At 43.9% G+C, this 16,342-nt stretch overlaps 1 protein-coding gene across 1 annotated transcript in view; it reads right to left on the bottom strand.

Annotated features, from left to right (window-relative positions):
- The window catches only part of ITIH5 (inter-alpha-trypsin inhibitor heavy chain 5), a 43,959-nt gene that overhangs the window by 18,726 nt on the left and 8,891 nt on the right, over nt 1-16,342 (bottom strand). Inside the window, exons 5-7 of the mRNA XM_014884758.2 lie at nt 15,109-15,359; nt 8,188-8,357; nt 7,518-7,634 (exon numbers count right to left, since the gene is read on the bottom strand). Coding sequence (XP_014740244.2) covers nt 7,518-7,634; nt 8,188-8,357; nt 15,109-15,359 — 538 coding nt within the window. The remainder of the gene's footprint in view (nt 1-7,517; nt 7,635-8,187; nt 8,358-15,108; nt 15,360-16,342) is intronic.

Below are 16,342 nucleotides of genomic sequence, written 5' to 3'. Positions count from 1 at the left end.
AACCAAAAGAGCTCTTTCCTCCCCTTCAATATCCTCTGTGCTTTGATTCTTCTCTTTCCCTTTCCAAACATGCAGAGGCAACTGATAAAAAGGTCCAGAGCTAGTTTTTTCAAACAGCAACAGTCAGAGCTCATCAATGTCCCCATAGTCTGCCAGAAAGATTAATTAGTACTGTGACTTAAGGAAAGGCTGGCATCAAAGTCACACCTGAAATGGTGCTAACATGGTCATTCAAGGTGCTGCCATAGTTTTAGTTTGGGTCCAGAGGCAAGGGGAATGCAGTGGCAGCACCACTGCCACATTACAGGGAGCAGCCAAGGCACAGAGAGAGCAGAGATTTGGGCAGTGTTGTTCCTGCTGAGGTTGGAAGCCACATCACATGAGTTCTGCTTTCCTCTGTGTCCCAGTGTCCTTTCTGCCCATATAATGCTGGTCACATGTCCCAATCCAGCAACAGGGACTTCTGTACCAAAACCAGGGGGTTAACCCTGAAGTGTATCCTTGGATTGTTTTACCTTCCTACATCCCACTCTCAGAGAGGACAATTGGCCCTTTTTTGCCTCCACAGGGAATGTCCTGCAGTTGAGGAACTGCAACTGCCCCTCTCCCTGTCAATGATTCTTTGTGCTTTCTTCCTGGCAGACAAGAATGGCATAACCAAGTAAAACTCCTTCGCAGTTCTGGACAACAAGCATTTTGTTCAATACTGACACAGGCCTGTGATGGGAGGGAGCTTGAATATAGAGTTCTGGACAATAAAGGTCTGTCTCCAGTCCATGGTCCAGTCTCCCCCTCTTGAACATCCCAAATCCTTTGCTGATCACTTGAATATTGCTGACTCCCTATATGGCCTTAAAAAAAAATTGCTTTGTAGTTTTCCAGGCTGAAAAACAACCATCCTTTAGAACAAATATTTGTTCCTATTGCCTTCTCTGAAAAAGATTTTCCACTTAACATTGAGTAAAACACTTAGCTCCACATCCATCCAGGACACTTAAGCACTGAATTTTTGCTCAGTGGATGATGAAACTGTCTGATCAGTTGGGGTGACTCTCTTGTCTAGCACCCAGCAGCATGGTGAGGATAAATACATGAATGAAAAACTAATCTGATGATCAAAAGTTGATTTGATTTCCCAGGAACTGGAGTTCCATGGGTCCAGAGGGCAGAGTAGATGCTCAGTCTTCGCAATCTCACTGCAGCATTGAGGATGTGAATAAATGCTAGTGGGTAGATTTAGGGAGGCAAGTTCTAATCAGCACCAAGCATTGTTACTTGAAGCCCTTATCCCAGTGCAGAATGGATTACAGTTGGAGCAGTAAACAATTCCGTACAGTAAATAAGGCAAAGGGAAAAGCTCAAGGGCTGCCCCACAGTGCTATACTGAAATAACCCCACTGGAAACAGCAGGGCTGTGTGGGCACACAGCCAGACTGACACAGCAGTGTCTGAAGGCCACATTCTTCTCTTATGTTCAGCTCATTTTGAGTGGAATCAGATCCCATAAAATGCCCATCAGACAATCAAACCCCCACCCCGTCAGCATGACGAAAAATTTCCATTGAGTTAGCAGCAAAAAAGTCAGCACCAAGGGAAAAATGCCCCGTGCCCTCAGTGCAGAGCTTGACATCTCTCCCTCTGCCCATCCTCAGAAGATGGAGTTCATCCCAGGGCACGAAAACCGTTCCAATAATTGGGTACTGTCATTTTCTGTCACACAGATCAGCCCCAACACAGTGCTGGGAAGAGCTGACATGCCCAAAAGCTGTCCACAACACATCCCCTCAATTTCAGCAATCATCACCTGCTGTGCTACAGAGCAGGAATCGAGCTGAGACACAGCTCATCATGCTCTTCTGATTACCCCCATCCTTCATCATGGAGCCACTCTCACAGAGTGGGTGTCTCAGCAGCCAGAAGCCTGCCAGGTTTGAAGCTTTCTAGCCCCTACTCAGATCATCCCATCCATGGGTGTGACCTCCTAGGAGAGATGTGCTGCTCCTTCCTTGTGACTTCCCCATTTTCATTTCTTTTTACAGGTCATGTGGTAGGGACTTTATAAGAGGATCCTAGTGATAAGACAAGAGGGAGAGGCTTTAAACTGAACGAGGAGAGATTTAGATTGGATTTTGGGAAGAAATTCTTCTCTGTGAGGGTGGGGAGGCCCTGCCACAGGCTGCCCAGAGAAGCTGTGACTGCCCCATCCCTGGAAGTTTTCAAGGCCAGGTTGGACAGGGCTTTAAGCAACATGGAATAGTGGAAGATGTCCCTGCCCATGGCAGGGGGTTGGGACAGGATGATCTCTAAGGTCCTTTCCAATCCACACCATTCTGAGATTCTCTAATCTCCAGTGAGTGAGTGATAGTGACAATGGTTCGTTGGTTGAAGCAAAGACCAAGCACTTTTGCTCAGGGTTAGCATTAAGCAATGCAAGAGCACTAAATAGTTCCTTAAAAAAGCAAACTTGCTGGTTCTCCCACCTAAGACTCTGCCACAGGGCCCTCACAGTCCTCCAACATCTGCCTCCATCCAATTTTCACCATTTCCAAACCCCCACAGCATCTCCAGGATCCCCACTCCCTCCTGCACATCTCTGCCTCCAGCCCTTCCCCTGCCCATTCCCATCCTCAGGGCAGCCTCAGGCACAAGAAGAAGCCCAAATTCTTTGCCCAAAATTCTGCAGAGTAGAGAGCAGATGTTTTGGAGAAGATTATGTCACTGCATCAGGGGTAACTATCCAAGCAAAAGCTCTCTCCTCATGACACAGCATCATATCCCTCATTCCTAAGGGACCTCAGATTACATCGTGTGGACTTCAGAGCTCCTGTGAACACTGTCTGGTGACAGTAATACAACATGGGAGACCTCACTCCAACAGGATTCCACGTGAGGTGCCACAAAGCACTTCTGAGCTTCAGCTGCTCTCCACAGCCAGAAAGTTAAGCAATGTGCAGGACACACCCTGATTGAGGGTGAAGGGGTATTTGCTTGGAAATAGCAGTGTTGCTGCAAACTGTGCTAATCTAATAACTTCAGCCTTGACAAACATCTGGTGTCTTTTAGACTTGGGGGATCTTTATACAGCCAAAAGTCCAGGCATGGGTTTGCCAGCTAAAGAGACAAGATTCTGCAAAAAGACAAGCACAGACAAAGAAAATAACCTACCTAAATTCACATAACAGATCCATGATGAAAACACACATAGAAGCCAGGTCTGGCTTTCCAGGTGTTGCTCCAGCAGCTGGAAAAAACACCCTTAATTCCAGCTTGGAAAGGACTACTAAAGAAAGATCTTTCACTTCACTGACTTTTATGTATTTGCCAGAGCCTTGAGGATACCAAGAGGCTTTAAAGGCTCTGCCCAGCCCCAGCTGGGGCCTCCACCCACTCTCCTGCCCATTTAAATTCCAGCCTGGGCCCTCATCCCAGTCTCAGACCAAGAGCTGTGCTGTCTGTAGCCCTGGTACATAAACCTCAATGACCCCAACCCATGGAATGACTTCCCAGGTCCATTTAGCCACTTCCATTTCACTTCAGCTCTGTCTGGTGGTCACTGGGCTGTGTCTGGCACATCAGCAGCACCTGTTTCCAGTTCATCTTTTGATGAACTCAGTGATGGTCCAATTGAAACCTTGGGAGAGAACTCAGTGTCTTCATGAATTTTCAGTTCAAGCCTCAGCAGCATTTCCATGCAAACTCTACCGTCACCTTTGCCTCCTATTTACTCCAAACTCATTTAAAGGACTTGCACTTTATAGGTTGTCTGGGATCTTCTGGGAAATTTTGTCTCTTCTACTGCCTCAGCATAAAGCAAAATTGGCTGTTAGTCCTAAGACCAAAAGCAAATTCTCCCTTCCTGAATACCTGAGGGCATCTTTCTCTGAAGGTTGCTTGTTTCTCTGTATGACCCTATCATTATTTAAAAATTTTAGGGTTAGGCAGATTATTTTTCTGCGTGACAAATACTTGCATTTCTCTTGGAAAAAAAAAATTTATATTTTTATTTTCTTAGAGCAAATAAAGTCTACGTGGATCTGACGCCTTATTTATGGTAGTAGTTCTTATATCCCACATTCACACCTCCAGAGAGGACTGAGATAACACTGCTGTGGTGTATTCCTGAGCAGGAGGCAGCTGCATGGGGTTGTTGGTGCTGCAGACAGCTCTTCAGTGTTCTCTCGAGTTGTTTCTTCCCAACAGAAATGGAAAACCTGACAAAACTTTCCTCGTCACAGTAGCTTTGAATGCTCTGAAGGCTGTAATTAGAATTAGCATTTTTTCCAAAGTTCCCTGGCGATTTAAGGTTGTTCTCCTGGGCAGCAGTTGTTATTTGGACTAACAGGCAACAGGCTCACAGCCAGTTCTGCAGCAACCAGGAGAAGCCAGAGGAGTTGGGAAGGAGAATATTGAGTGCTCAGGTGCTTGTCTGCTCCTTCAGCACCCTGAAATCCTCGGGGGTGTCCGTGCTGAGGCACAGAGGTTGAGGGGTTGGGCACACAGGGCTCTCAGACAGGCTCCAGCAGTGTGGGTGACCCAAGGATCCCTTGGACAGGCACAGGAAAATGACCTGAAGCCCTTGCAAATCCCCAGCAGGTCCCAGTTTCAGCTGGGCTCCTCCTAGAGCAATTAACCTCTGAGAAAATTACAGTCTGGCACATCACCATTGACAAGTTGCCAGGCTTGCAGTGAAGCCAACTGCTTAACTGAGTGTGTGGCATTTATTGCCGGTGGGAAAGGTAAGGTGAAACAAATCTGTGGTTGAAACAACTCTATTTTACCATACATCTGCAAAATACCTGCAAATTCATCCTCTTGTGGACACACTCACAGCTTGGAATGTTCTTGTTCTGTAACAAGGGTCCTTTCTCATCATGTTCACTGAAGCTGGATGCAATGATGGTAATCACACGGGGGTGAACTTTTAACTGGCCGCTTTTTCTCCTGGTTATACCAGGAGAAAAACTGCTATATCCCCTTCTGCCTTACCAAAGGTACCATAAAATCAGCAGGGTAGACTGCTCAAAGGGCAAATAATTTGGCTTCCCTGCAGATATAACCTCTTCCCCAGGCTCTCCTGGCTGTTAAAAGCAACTCTTCCACTCAGAACTTGCTGTCTCTTTGCAAACGAAGGAATAAAGTTCATGGGGATTTTCCTTGCCAGTGGGACAGCAATAATGATGTGCAAAACATTGAGCACATGAATATTTTTTTCTCATCATGCTCAAGAATTTTCTATTCCTGAACTTTATCTCCCTGCCAGTGCTAAAAGGAGATTGCAGCAAAGGCTCAGATTCACAGAGGAGTTTGACTGCTGCAACACATCTGAGTCTGCTGGACATCACCAGAGCTCAGAAACTGTGAAAACTGAGGAGAAATATCGTCCATTCAAAGCTAATCTCTTAGTGATGTGAGGGGAATGTTTCAAGACTCTTAATCACAGAATCAAAGAGCTGTTAAAGCTGGAAAAGATCTCTAAGATCATCAAGTCCAATTATTAACACAGCTCCACTGTGTTCATCACTAAACCATGTCTCCAAGTGCTACATCCATAACTTTTAGAACACCTGCAATGGTTTGATTCAAGCTGATAAACCAGTCTCACTCTGCGTGTTTGCAACTTGACATTTCTTGTTTCAAAGACTGAGATATCTTAGGGAAAAAAGGCATGGCACAAACAGGTAAAAATTCATGTTGGAAAAGGAAAACCTTGATAAATGACTCACAATTGGATTGTGGGAACTGTAGGATGCATGAAATCCTGACCCCACTTGATTTATTTGGCCATTTATTTTGTGAAGGCATGTGACTGAAGAGTACAAAATCTCCTCCAATTGCTACAGAAAAAGGTGCACAGCTGATGTTTCCCATCCTTGCTTATACAATCCCAAAAGCTGTCCTTTTCCATAGTCACTGCAGCTGACCCACAAGAACGCTCTTTACAATTGCTGACTGTATTTTTAGTTGACCTTGCATGTGACTCAGTAGAGAGAAATGAGGAAAGACAGTCCCATGGGATTTCCCAGCTCTCGACACACCACCACAGATCACCACAGCTGTGAGATTCCAAGAGAAAAGACAAAAAGGAGACATTTCCTCTGCTCAGATGTATCCTGCCACCAGAGAATCTGTTTGTAATTTAATAAACATCTTAATGACATCAACAACTGGGTAAAAAGGACACTGAGCTGACATGGCTGTAACTGATCACATTTTCCTAGAGAACCAAGAGAGGTTTATTTTTCAGCCAGTCCTAGATTTTGGTCTTTTCTTGATTAATCTATGTGGGAGTTTTATTATTTTGATCTTAACTCCATAAAATTCTATTTTTTGGAGCAGCTGGAATCAAAGGAGGGTAAGTGCTTCCATCCCATAGCACTTCTCCATAATGTACCAGTGGTTCTCCATGAAAAGATTATACTGAGATAACAGACAAAAAGTTGGGTACAGCCTCAACAAAGGTTCAGGCTCAAGAGGAACATCTCTGTAGCTAATTTGCCTGAGATCCATTTAGCAGCATGAACTGCCTAGGCTATGCAGTAAACCTGTGTTGTTTTCAGTAGGTGTAATGAAAAGAAATTCTGATACTCAGGAGGAGAATAAAAGCTTTCATAGTGCAAGGTTAATCTGCTGACTACTTGTGCAGCTCACAAAAGCACCAAAGCCCTTTGGAGTTTTAATCTCCCTGGTTCAGCACTTGGTCACTGGCTGGCTGCTTTCAGCCTGCAGGACTCGGGGGCATTTGTGCCACAACTGTATTCTGAGAGGCAGGGTGGCCATTTTTCAGCAGGAGGATAACAGAAAACCAAGAGCCAGGCTCCACCCGTGAGACTTTTTACAGATTCAAAGGCATCTTGATTTGAGACCTCATTCAGCACACGACTAGGATTACTTGTTAATAACTTCTGTTGAGTCATCTTCTTCCCCAGTCACTGAGGAAGATAATTTGGATCCACAGAATCCATATTCCATTTATATTTGATGTGCCCTTCAGCTTGGTATGGTGGCTCACATTAAGATCTGTGCCCTGGAAAAATATCTGAGATTTGTTCTTAAAGATTCAGAATCCCAAAAAGGACAAAATTACTTTTCTTTCAGCAGAACTTCTTGAGTCATACTTCATTAAGAGTTTTGCCAAGGTAATTTAAAGGCAGCAGTGTCTTCTCTGTGCTGTTAGACTGGATACAAGAGCCTGCTGAATGCCCTTTGCTGGGAATTCTGCCTGATCTGCCTCTCTCCAAACCACTCAGAAAAGAACCACCCTGGACAATCCTATGCTCAGTTTTGGCAGCACTGACCTTTACAGAGTGATGAATCCTTCTACATTCCTTGTTCCCATCCCAATCCCACTAACACCATCATTTCTCATTGCAGGTAAATCATCTCACCTTGAGGTGTCTTCAGAGCCACCCCTCACCTCAGACACAGCAAATATTGCAGAAGAAACACGGTGAGACAAATTCTGGACCAGTCTTTGCCACCTAAGAGCCGAGCAGTCAGAACAGACACAAGGAGCTCACCTGCTTCAGCTTTGTGCCCACCATGGAAGCACTGCTGTCCAGCACAAACACCACGTTCTTTGGCAAGGGAGGAAGATCTGTGGGGGCAAAGTAGTGCACGAAGTATCCATTGAGGATCTGTGGAAGAGCAAGGGAGTCAGGAATCAAAGGTAGATCATGGTACAGTGTTCTACACACATCATTATGGGAAATTTGGATGCTTTCAGTGACTCTGTCTACACTGGAGGATATGAATGCTCCTCAGAATCCCTCTTAATTTTGGTCCCACATATGCTTGGGATCCCCCCTTAATTCAGTTTATCCAGACTGGACTGGAACTCTCCACATCTCCTTCAATGGCTGACACTGTGGTTTCCTTCCAAATGCAGCAAGGATGCCCACAGATCAGAACCACAACATGCACTTGAGGAACTGGCCTTGTACCCAGATATGTACAGCCAGGATACTGAGAAACTGAAAAGCAGACACAAAGAAGAAACTCAATGAAGTTGGGGTTTAAGTCCATCTTGTGGTTGCTAATTGACTGGTTTTATTTTGGATAGTTCTTACAAGATGTGGAGGAGTAGCCTTCATTTGGAAAGCATCTTCTAGGAAATTGGAGCAGGCAAAACAATGGAGCCATCTTGGGTACAGTTAATAAAACAGAAGAGATGAATCATGTGTACAGTACCTGAACATCCCCAACACTCAGCTCCCTGCTCACATCGTATCTAATTATGAAGTCTCCCAAAACTCCATTTCGGGCGATCCTGGTTTGCTCCACAACACTGGGATTAAAAGTAACCTTAGCTAAGGTTTTGGTGTGCCCAATGACAGTAGAGGGAGGAGGAGAGACATCACCTGTTGAGATAAAACCACAATATTACAGGTTTTTCCCATTACCTTACAGATGTTAAAGCACAGGTGGTATTGCCATGGAGCCAAGGCAGCCAGCAGGGTGACTTACTGGATTGAAGATTCAGCTCTCCAGTGATAAAAAAGAGAGATTAAAAAAAAAAATTAAACCCTCCTCTCTAACTTTAAACTGAAACCCATCTTGCAATGGTCTCAGGGATATAAATGTTTGTAGAAATTTCCTCTATGCAGTTCTGTTTGGCCAAACACAGAACCTCAGACATGCACATGCTGCTCATTCCAGCCTGCTCTAGACATCCTGAGATCCAGACAGTCAATGCAAGTATGATTTATTTGACCTGTTTAAACACTTCTTCCAGGATTAGATGAATCACCTTAGATTCTTCCTTACTGATTATCAGAAATTCTTGGGGTGGCATGTTCAGATGTACTGCAGGCATGTGAGGTAGGATTGATCTGAGTAAGTGATCCCTTGACCTGACAAGTGTCTTATGTGTGATGTCCACATTTTAACAAGTCACCTTAGCTGCCTTTATGTTCAGCAAAAGTTATCATTATAGTCACTGCAATTTCAGTCTAACTAATTCAGACAAAATTCAACACTGCCAGTGCAGTCACACAAATTGCATCCCAAGATGAAACTCATCCTAAACTCTGAGAATCCTGAATCAATAAAGAGGGATGTGCCTGGCACAGGGCACATGAGATAAAGACAATTATTTAGATCTGAGTCACCCTGCAGGAAACTCTCCTTATATTGTTATCTGTGCTCATTCTCTAAAAGTTAAGGGATGTGGAAGTTCCCTGTTGCCTCTCTATACAAACAAAATCCCACCTTATCCTCTTTTGGTTTGCCAACTGTTCTTTCCCTCTGAACTCCGCTGGGACCCTTACATGAGATTGATTTGGCCCCTGAACTTCTCCAGCTTTTGAGGGTTTTCCCCATTTTCCTAACTGGCTTTTGAAAACACAAAAACATTGTCAATTGAAGTTGTTTTGGGTGCTTTAACTCTCACATTGATTATTCCAACACTTCTCTGAGGCACAAAAGTTCTATTATGGCAGCCCCTGGGCTGGTTAGAATTGGTAGGAATCAGCTGCTTAATTGTACTGTGAGGGGAAATCTCAAATCTTTGCCAAAAATGCCAAAACAATCTGTGGTATGACAGGGAAATTAGGGACGAGAGAGACTCAATTCCAGTTCAGGTGTTCACAATGCAAATATCTACATCTAAGCTTATTTTCTATGCTCCACTATGCAAGTGGAGACCAGGTCAAGAGTGTCAGAGATTAGGGTATGATACATCTGGCCAGACAAACATCTGCTTTAGAAAAATTTTAATTAACAATAAGTTAACAATACTGATCCAAATTACAAGATGCAGGCAGTCTGGGAAAGCTCCACTCCAGGGGTTCCTATAACTCTGTTTATGTAATGAGCAGTGGCACTTCACCTTTGTAAAGGGCTTTGAGCAGCATTAATGAAAGGCAATATGACATCTGTGAGCAACAATGAACACAGCCTCACATCCAGACCCCACAGTGATTTACAAAATCAGAAATATGTGAATATGTCCATTTAACAAACAGGAAAATGGAGGCATGGTGTGGTTACCTAACTTACCTGACTTCCCACAGGTCAAAGTCCATAGCAATGCCAGGGTTAGGATCCTTGTGGGTTTATGCAATGATTAGCCAAATCTGTAACTCTTACTCTGAAGTGCCATGTACAATCTAGGTTCCTCTAGGCAAAGGAATGAGAGTAAGATTCATAAATCAATAGCACTCTAGGATTTTACTTCCAGGATGATTTTGCTTTACTTTCACAGCTGTCCTGTGAGTGCATTTGAAGAGACGAGGCACAAGACTGTTCTGCTGAGATAGGGAAGGGTTTTATCATAGGCCAAATTTTACACAAGCAAGTGTAAAGTGTAGTTAGAGCACTTGGACTGTGAAACAAACTCAGCAAAAGCCTTGTCCAAGGAGGCTGAATGACAGATATCACTCCATTTCAGTAAAATCAAGAACCGACTCTGCATCACAGCTTCTCATGCTGTGAGAGCTCCAATCCGTTCATCCTGAGAGAGAAACAGAAAGGGAGGTCCCAGCCAATACACTGAAACCACATAAGGGCATTAGTTTTGTTTCTTAGAGGGGGCTTATAAAATGATTACCCAGAGCTTTGACATTTTTTCTAAAGTCCATGTACAGTTCAGATTTCTCCTGGCAAAGAAAACTTATAAATCAACATCACTTTAAGATTTTACTTCAGTCTTGATCTGTTTTTATTTTTATAGCTGCCCTTTGATCTGATGAATCAACAGATACAATATGTTTTTAATACATAATGCATCAGTTTTGCTTGTATCTGCCTCCTTGAATTTTCCATCTGTCTTCTATTGCTTCCAGAAATCCCATTTAACAGTCTACTGTGGGAAAAGCCTAGAATACATAGAAATGGCTTTAAAGTTCATTTATGATTTCTGATCTGGGGCTTTCACATTACTTCTCCTCAACTGCTGAAAGGAAAGCCTGCTGTGGGTTAGGCTGCCTGGTCATATCACACTAGGGTCAGTGAGAATCAGTCAGAAGCTCCCTCCTTATTCCTCCTGCACGTCCATGTCTGTGGCATTTGGGCAGCACTTCCGTGTTTCTCTGCCATAAACACAGTGATGAGAGGATGAGAGGATGAGATGCTGTGCCACAAGAGCATGAGCTCCAGTTTTAACATTTCTATGCATCATGGGAAATCAGTTGATTTAGGTAGCAACTCCCTGCCTCAGTTTCTCCACCTGTTCAATGAGCATAATGACACATAACCCGTTTTTTTAAAGCAATGTGGAATCTAGGTGAAGCATGTGGATCACATTGCCTCCCTCTACTGCTCCTCAGAACAGTCTCTGAAGGTGATAAATGTCATCCTTTCTAACACAGACAGTGTTTTAGGGATCTGTGGAGAGGAAGTTTCCAAGGCTGTCTCACACAGCCGTTTTAACTGACAGGAATTGCTGAGGAATCGCTCCCATTCTCTTCATAACCACTCATCTCCATCCCTGGGACAGAAGTTAAAAACCAAAAAATGGTCTGATAGAAAAGATCCAAGAAAACTTTTTTTTCTTCTGGAGTAATAAAAATCAGGTCTGGAAGGTAATTTATCTAATTCATCCCATGTTCCCAGACCAAGTCCCTTCCTACTTAGTTTTTTGATACAATCAGGAAACACTACAGACCTCCAGTAATGGAAACTCAGTGCCTACATTTTCCAGAGCTTCACTTTTTTCACTGTTAGACATTTTCAATGTGTAATTTACATTTTTCCTTGTGGATTAAAAACCCATAACTTCTTCTTTTTTGGTTATTGATACAGAAGGAACAGTATCCTTTTCCTGATTGCTTATATTCTTGAACACAGTTCCTATGTCCTCCCCTAGGTTTCTTTTTTAGGCAGCACTTGATATCTGAAACACAATTACTTTCCTCTGTTTATTGGCCTTGCTCTTTTTAAACAAATGGCAGAGAGAGAAAAATCTATGAGATATTTCAGAGTCCAGAGCATGGATGAGCTCCAAATGCTTGGGCTGGTTTGTGCTCACGCTGAGAGAGTTAGTAGAGCCTTTAGACAAACTTTCCACCAGATTCAGCTAAAGAAGTAAACAGAGCAGGAAAAAAGCATTTTCCAGATTAAACTGTCGTCCTCACAAGAGGAACATTTAAATCTAAATTATTTTGGAGTCTGGCAGTTTTGGGATTAGAGCTCAAATGCAAAGTTCATCCTCTGCTAACATGTGGAAACTTCCAGACAGCTGTTGTAAGAAGCAAAAAGCTTTCCGAAACCTTTGACTTCAGAAAGAAACAGTCACCCTCGAGCAGCCTGTGTCTCCTGCCCAAGCCCATGGCTAATTCTCACACAGCTACACTGGAGGAACAAGATGAGGACAGCATCCAAGTCAGCATTCAGAAAGTGGCTCCATTCTGAGGTTGCCAGAGCAGATCAGGATCACTGGCCTCAATGCCTCCTGTTTTGGGGTTTGTACGTGACAGAAGACAACACCTGCACATGCCAAAAGATCGTTTTCCAAAACTCACATGCCTAATGCCTTCCTTTGGGAAAAATACAACTCCCAGATGGAGCCATGTGCGCAGGAGTTACTGCACAAGGATATATCCTAGAAAGACCTGTCCTCACATTTTCTCTGCTCCCCATTCAGAGAGGATGGATGCAGGACTTTCTAAGAGACAAGAAAAGAACATATCCACAAGTGAGACTGGCATGCTGGTGGCCCAAACCCTCAGGGCACGCTGCCCATGGGCAAAGCACCCACCCAGGTGCCAGGGGCCAGCACAGCCCAGCTCAGGCTGCAGCTGCTGTTGGACCAGGTAAGGAAAGAGGCGAACTTTGGGAGGTGGAATTTTGTCTGTGATAACTCCCCTGCCCAGGGCAGTGCTGGGACGTTCACACGGAGCCTGAAGGTGCTCACTCTGCTGATGGGCCATGATGGGCTAATTTAATAGGCAGCTCTATCTTCTGAGAAGGTGTCAAAGACTCCCAAGGTGTCCCATGATCCACAACATTCCATCATTCAGGTGTCCTTGGTCCACAGCATTCCAATAATCTCCCCACCCCTGGGCATTCCCCTTGAACCTGAGTGAATATAAACCAAACAAATTGTGCATTCTGTGGGTTTCCCTAGGATTTCCCTCACCACATGATGGATCTAGCCTGTGATCACTACTTTGACCAATAGACATTGAAACTGCACCAACCAAGTCTCATTACAAGTCTTTCTGGTGGTTAGATCTTCCTACTTTTATATTTTCTTAAGTGATATATTTATGGTTTTATATTGTCATATTACTGTAGATAGGAAGAACCAAAACTTATCTGTTTTCCTGTGCAACCAGGTTGTTCTAAAATAAACCCTACATGTGTGTATTTGCAAACACTGATAAATCACTGTCATTTCAATAACTTGGGTTACCTTCACCTTTTGGGGTGGGTAGTAACAGCTTGATGGCATAATGTATTTTTCAGCCACTACTCTCAAGGTAATTTATTAATACTTACCAAAATCTCATATTTTATCATTAACTGTGAGATAATTTAGACATAGGAAATAGAGGAAGAGAGGTTTCACAACATATTAAACCTCAAACTAGTCAGGCAGTACCATTTTCCAATGTTCCAGTGTCCAGCCATGTGGTACTGAAGAGTTTTAGGCCATGGGAACCCAAGAGAGAGCAGACACTTTTTTCTGGTTTGCTCCCAGAATGTAGACTGTCTACCAAGCTGCCCTCTTTAAATACGAAATTCACAATTCACTTGTCTTTCACTTAACTCACAGCCTTCCCTGGAGGTCTCACTGGATGTGCAGATCCCACACTTTTTGGGTGTCATACGAGCAAGAAGGCTTCACAGGGAGCAACTAATGGCTCTGATGGTTTGCTTTTAAATCCATCCTGAGAGATGACAGTCAGCTGGAATGTAGTGGACAGCCACATGGGATGATTACAGACAGAAAGGGTCTGTAATTGAATTCTGAATACAGATAAAGCACAGGGAATCTGAGATTCACTTGCATTACCCGTCCTGCAATGGAACACCTATTTTATATACATTTTACTGGCTAGGGAGGATTATAGAATCCAACAGCTCAGGCCCATTTTTATTTGAGCTCTTTGAAATCCAAAGCATGATGCCAAGAATGTCAGTGCTCCCAGATTGCTGTTTGGATAGTGAGTTACATGAGTTTTCCCTGTATGTCACTTACATATAGGAATTTCCATACTGTGCTGGACCAACAGTGTGTCTGCTCTGCTTAGTCTGTCTCTACCCTTGATCAATGCCAGATGTCTTGCAGAAAACCACATGCCAACAATTCACTGGGATAACCCCTGATAGGTGGAAAAGGCTTCCTGCCTCTCCCGATGAGGAGCATTTATCACTTGGCACGTGGATGCACAACACAGAGACTAATGAGGCTTGACCTGAAAATAATCCCAGTCACTGAGAGCCTTGATTTCATGTGATTTGGATGAAATCAGTCAGATGCCACTGAACAATCAGTTTAACTCCATATGCATTAGGATCTTTCTGTGGCAGATATGAACAGCTCCACTGATTTTGCTGGCACTGTGTCCCTTGGAGTGACTGAGGGTCAAGTAACAAAAGACTGCTTCCTCCTTCCATCCTCCTTTTTTGGTGTTTTTTGACAACAGGTAGCAGTTACAGTATGCTGAGCTGTTGCTTTACACCAGAAAAAATTACATTTATGCTGTCTGAACAATGAGCAAGGATGGTTAGGGGTAAGAGCAGATGCTCAGATAGCACTTAGTGCTTTGGCAAAATATGGATTTTCCTCTTGGAGTTTCCCATGTTCTGAAGTGCAGGATTTCCTATCTTCCTTGGCATGGAGGGATGGAAAAAACAATTCACTTAAAATAAACAGTTCCCAGGAGATGTGGAGGCCAGGGAAGAGCCTGCTCCAGTGCTGAGCACAAGGCCTGAAGGCTCAGTTCAAAGCTCTTAAAGACAATAGCAAAAAAATAAAAACCCCTATTGAGATGAATGGGATCAGCCCTGTATTCATTAAGCTTCAAAGTCCTCAAAGCTTAGGCACAGATACCACACAGACACAGCCATCCAGAGAAAACAAATCCAACCCTGCCAGGCCACTTCTTGAGAAGTGATCGAGGCCCCACAGATAACAGAACCACGCGTCATAAAACCTCTCCTTACCTTCAGCTTTCCCATTGCCTTTCTGCTTGCTGTTTCGGAGGGGAGGCACCTCCAGGGACACGATTCCTGAGTTCTCCAGGATGTTCACCTCCACTCGTAGCCGCCCCACCAGCTGCTGGGGCCGGATGCTGACGGTGTATTCGTATTTCCCCAGACGCCTTTGCAGAAGTTCTTCATAGTGCAGGATGAACCTGGCCTGCATCTTGCGAGGGATGAAGACAGAGGCCTTGAATGTCTCATAGCCATTCTCCCTGGAAGGAAAACCCAAAGACACCTTCACATCCCATATTGTCTTGGCTTGCAAAGCAGGATGTAACCAAAAGTATATATTCTATCACCATCTGTTGAAACCAGGTGGGGCAGTGATCCTTATCTCTGTGGGAGATATTCTCTGTTAAGGGGTCATCTGTTAAAAACCAGGAGGGGCAGTGTTCTTTATCTTTTCTACAACCCATCCTTCCTCCAGGGAGATATCTCCTGTTAATGGGCCATTGAGTCCCACTGCATGGCTGATAAAATTACATCATCTCATTGGGAGATGCTCCACCCAGGGGGAGGAGCCAAGCCTTTCCTACCTAGATAAAATCTGAGATCTGGAACATCAGAGCAGCCTTTTTCCACTGATTCCAGAGGAAGACCAGACCCTTCTACATCACCACTGGACCTTCAGAGGAAAACTGCACCTTCTACAGGAGCACTGCTTCAACTGACCACATCCTGTTATTCCAGGAGGACTGCAGCCACCATTTAATGGGACTGCTACCAGCACCCTGACTGACTGATGAGGTGTCAGGTTGGATTCTGATTCTGTCAGTGTTTCGGGTTTGTTTCTTTTCTGTAGTACTGTATTTCTATTTTAATTTTTCCTAGTAAAGAACTGTTGTTCCTATTTCCATATCTTTGCCTGAGAGCCCCTTAATTTCAAAATTGTAATAATTTGGAGGGAGGGGGTTTACATTCTCAATTTCAAGAAAGGCTTCTGCCTTTCTTAACAAACACCTGGCTTTCAAACCAAGACACATACACATCACACATTACCTCCTTCCTCTCCCTCCAACCGTTTTGCCTGACCTTGTTCCCTGTAACAATCAACTGAACCTTCCCATTGAAACTTGTTGAACACCTGTTGCATTTACCACTGAACGTTGTTGACTTACTGCTCTATATAAATAAAGTATATTCTTGCTTCCCTCTTGAATGAGGTGGATGACTCTGTCTAATTAACACCCTTATT

Source organism: Sturnus vulgaris, chromosome 5, assembly GCF_052056855.1.
Source record: "Sturnus vulgaris isolate bStuVul1 chromosome 5, bStuVul1.hap1, whole genome shotgun sequence".
NCBI lineage: Eukaryota > Metazoa > Chordata > Aves > Passeriformes > Sturnidae > Sturnus > Sturnus vulgaris.
Note: the sequence above shows the minus strand (reverse complement) of the source record. Positions and strands in the feature narration are given on the sequence as shown.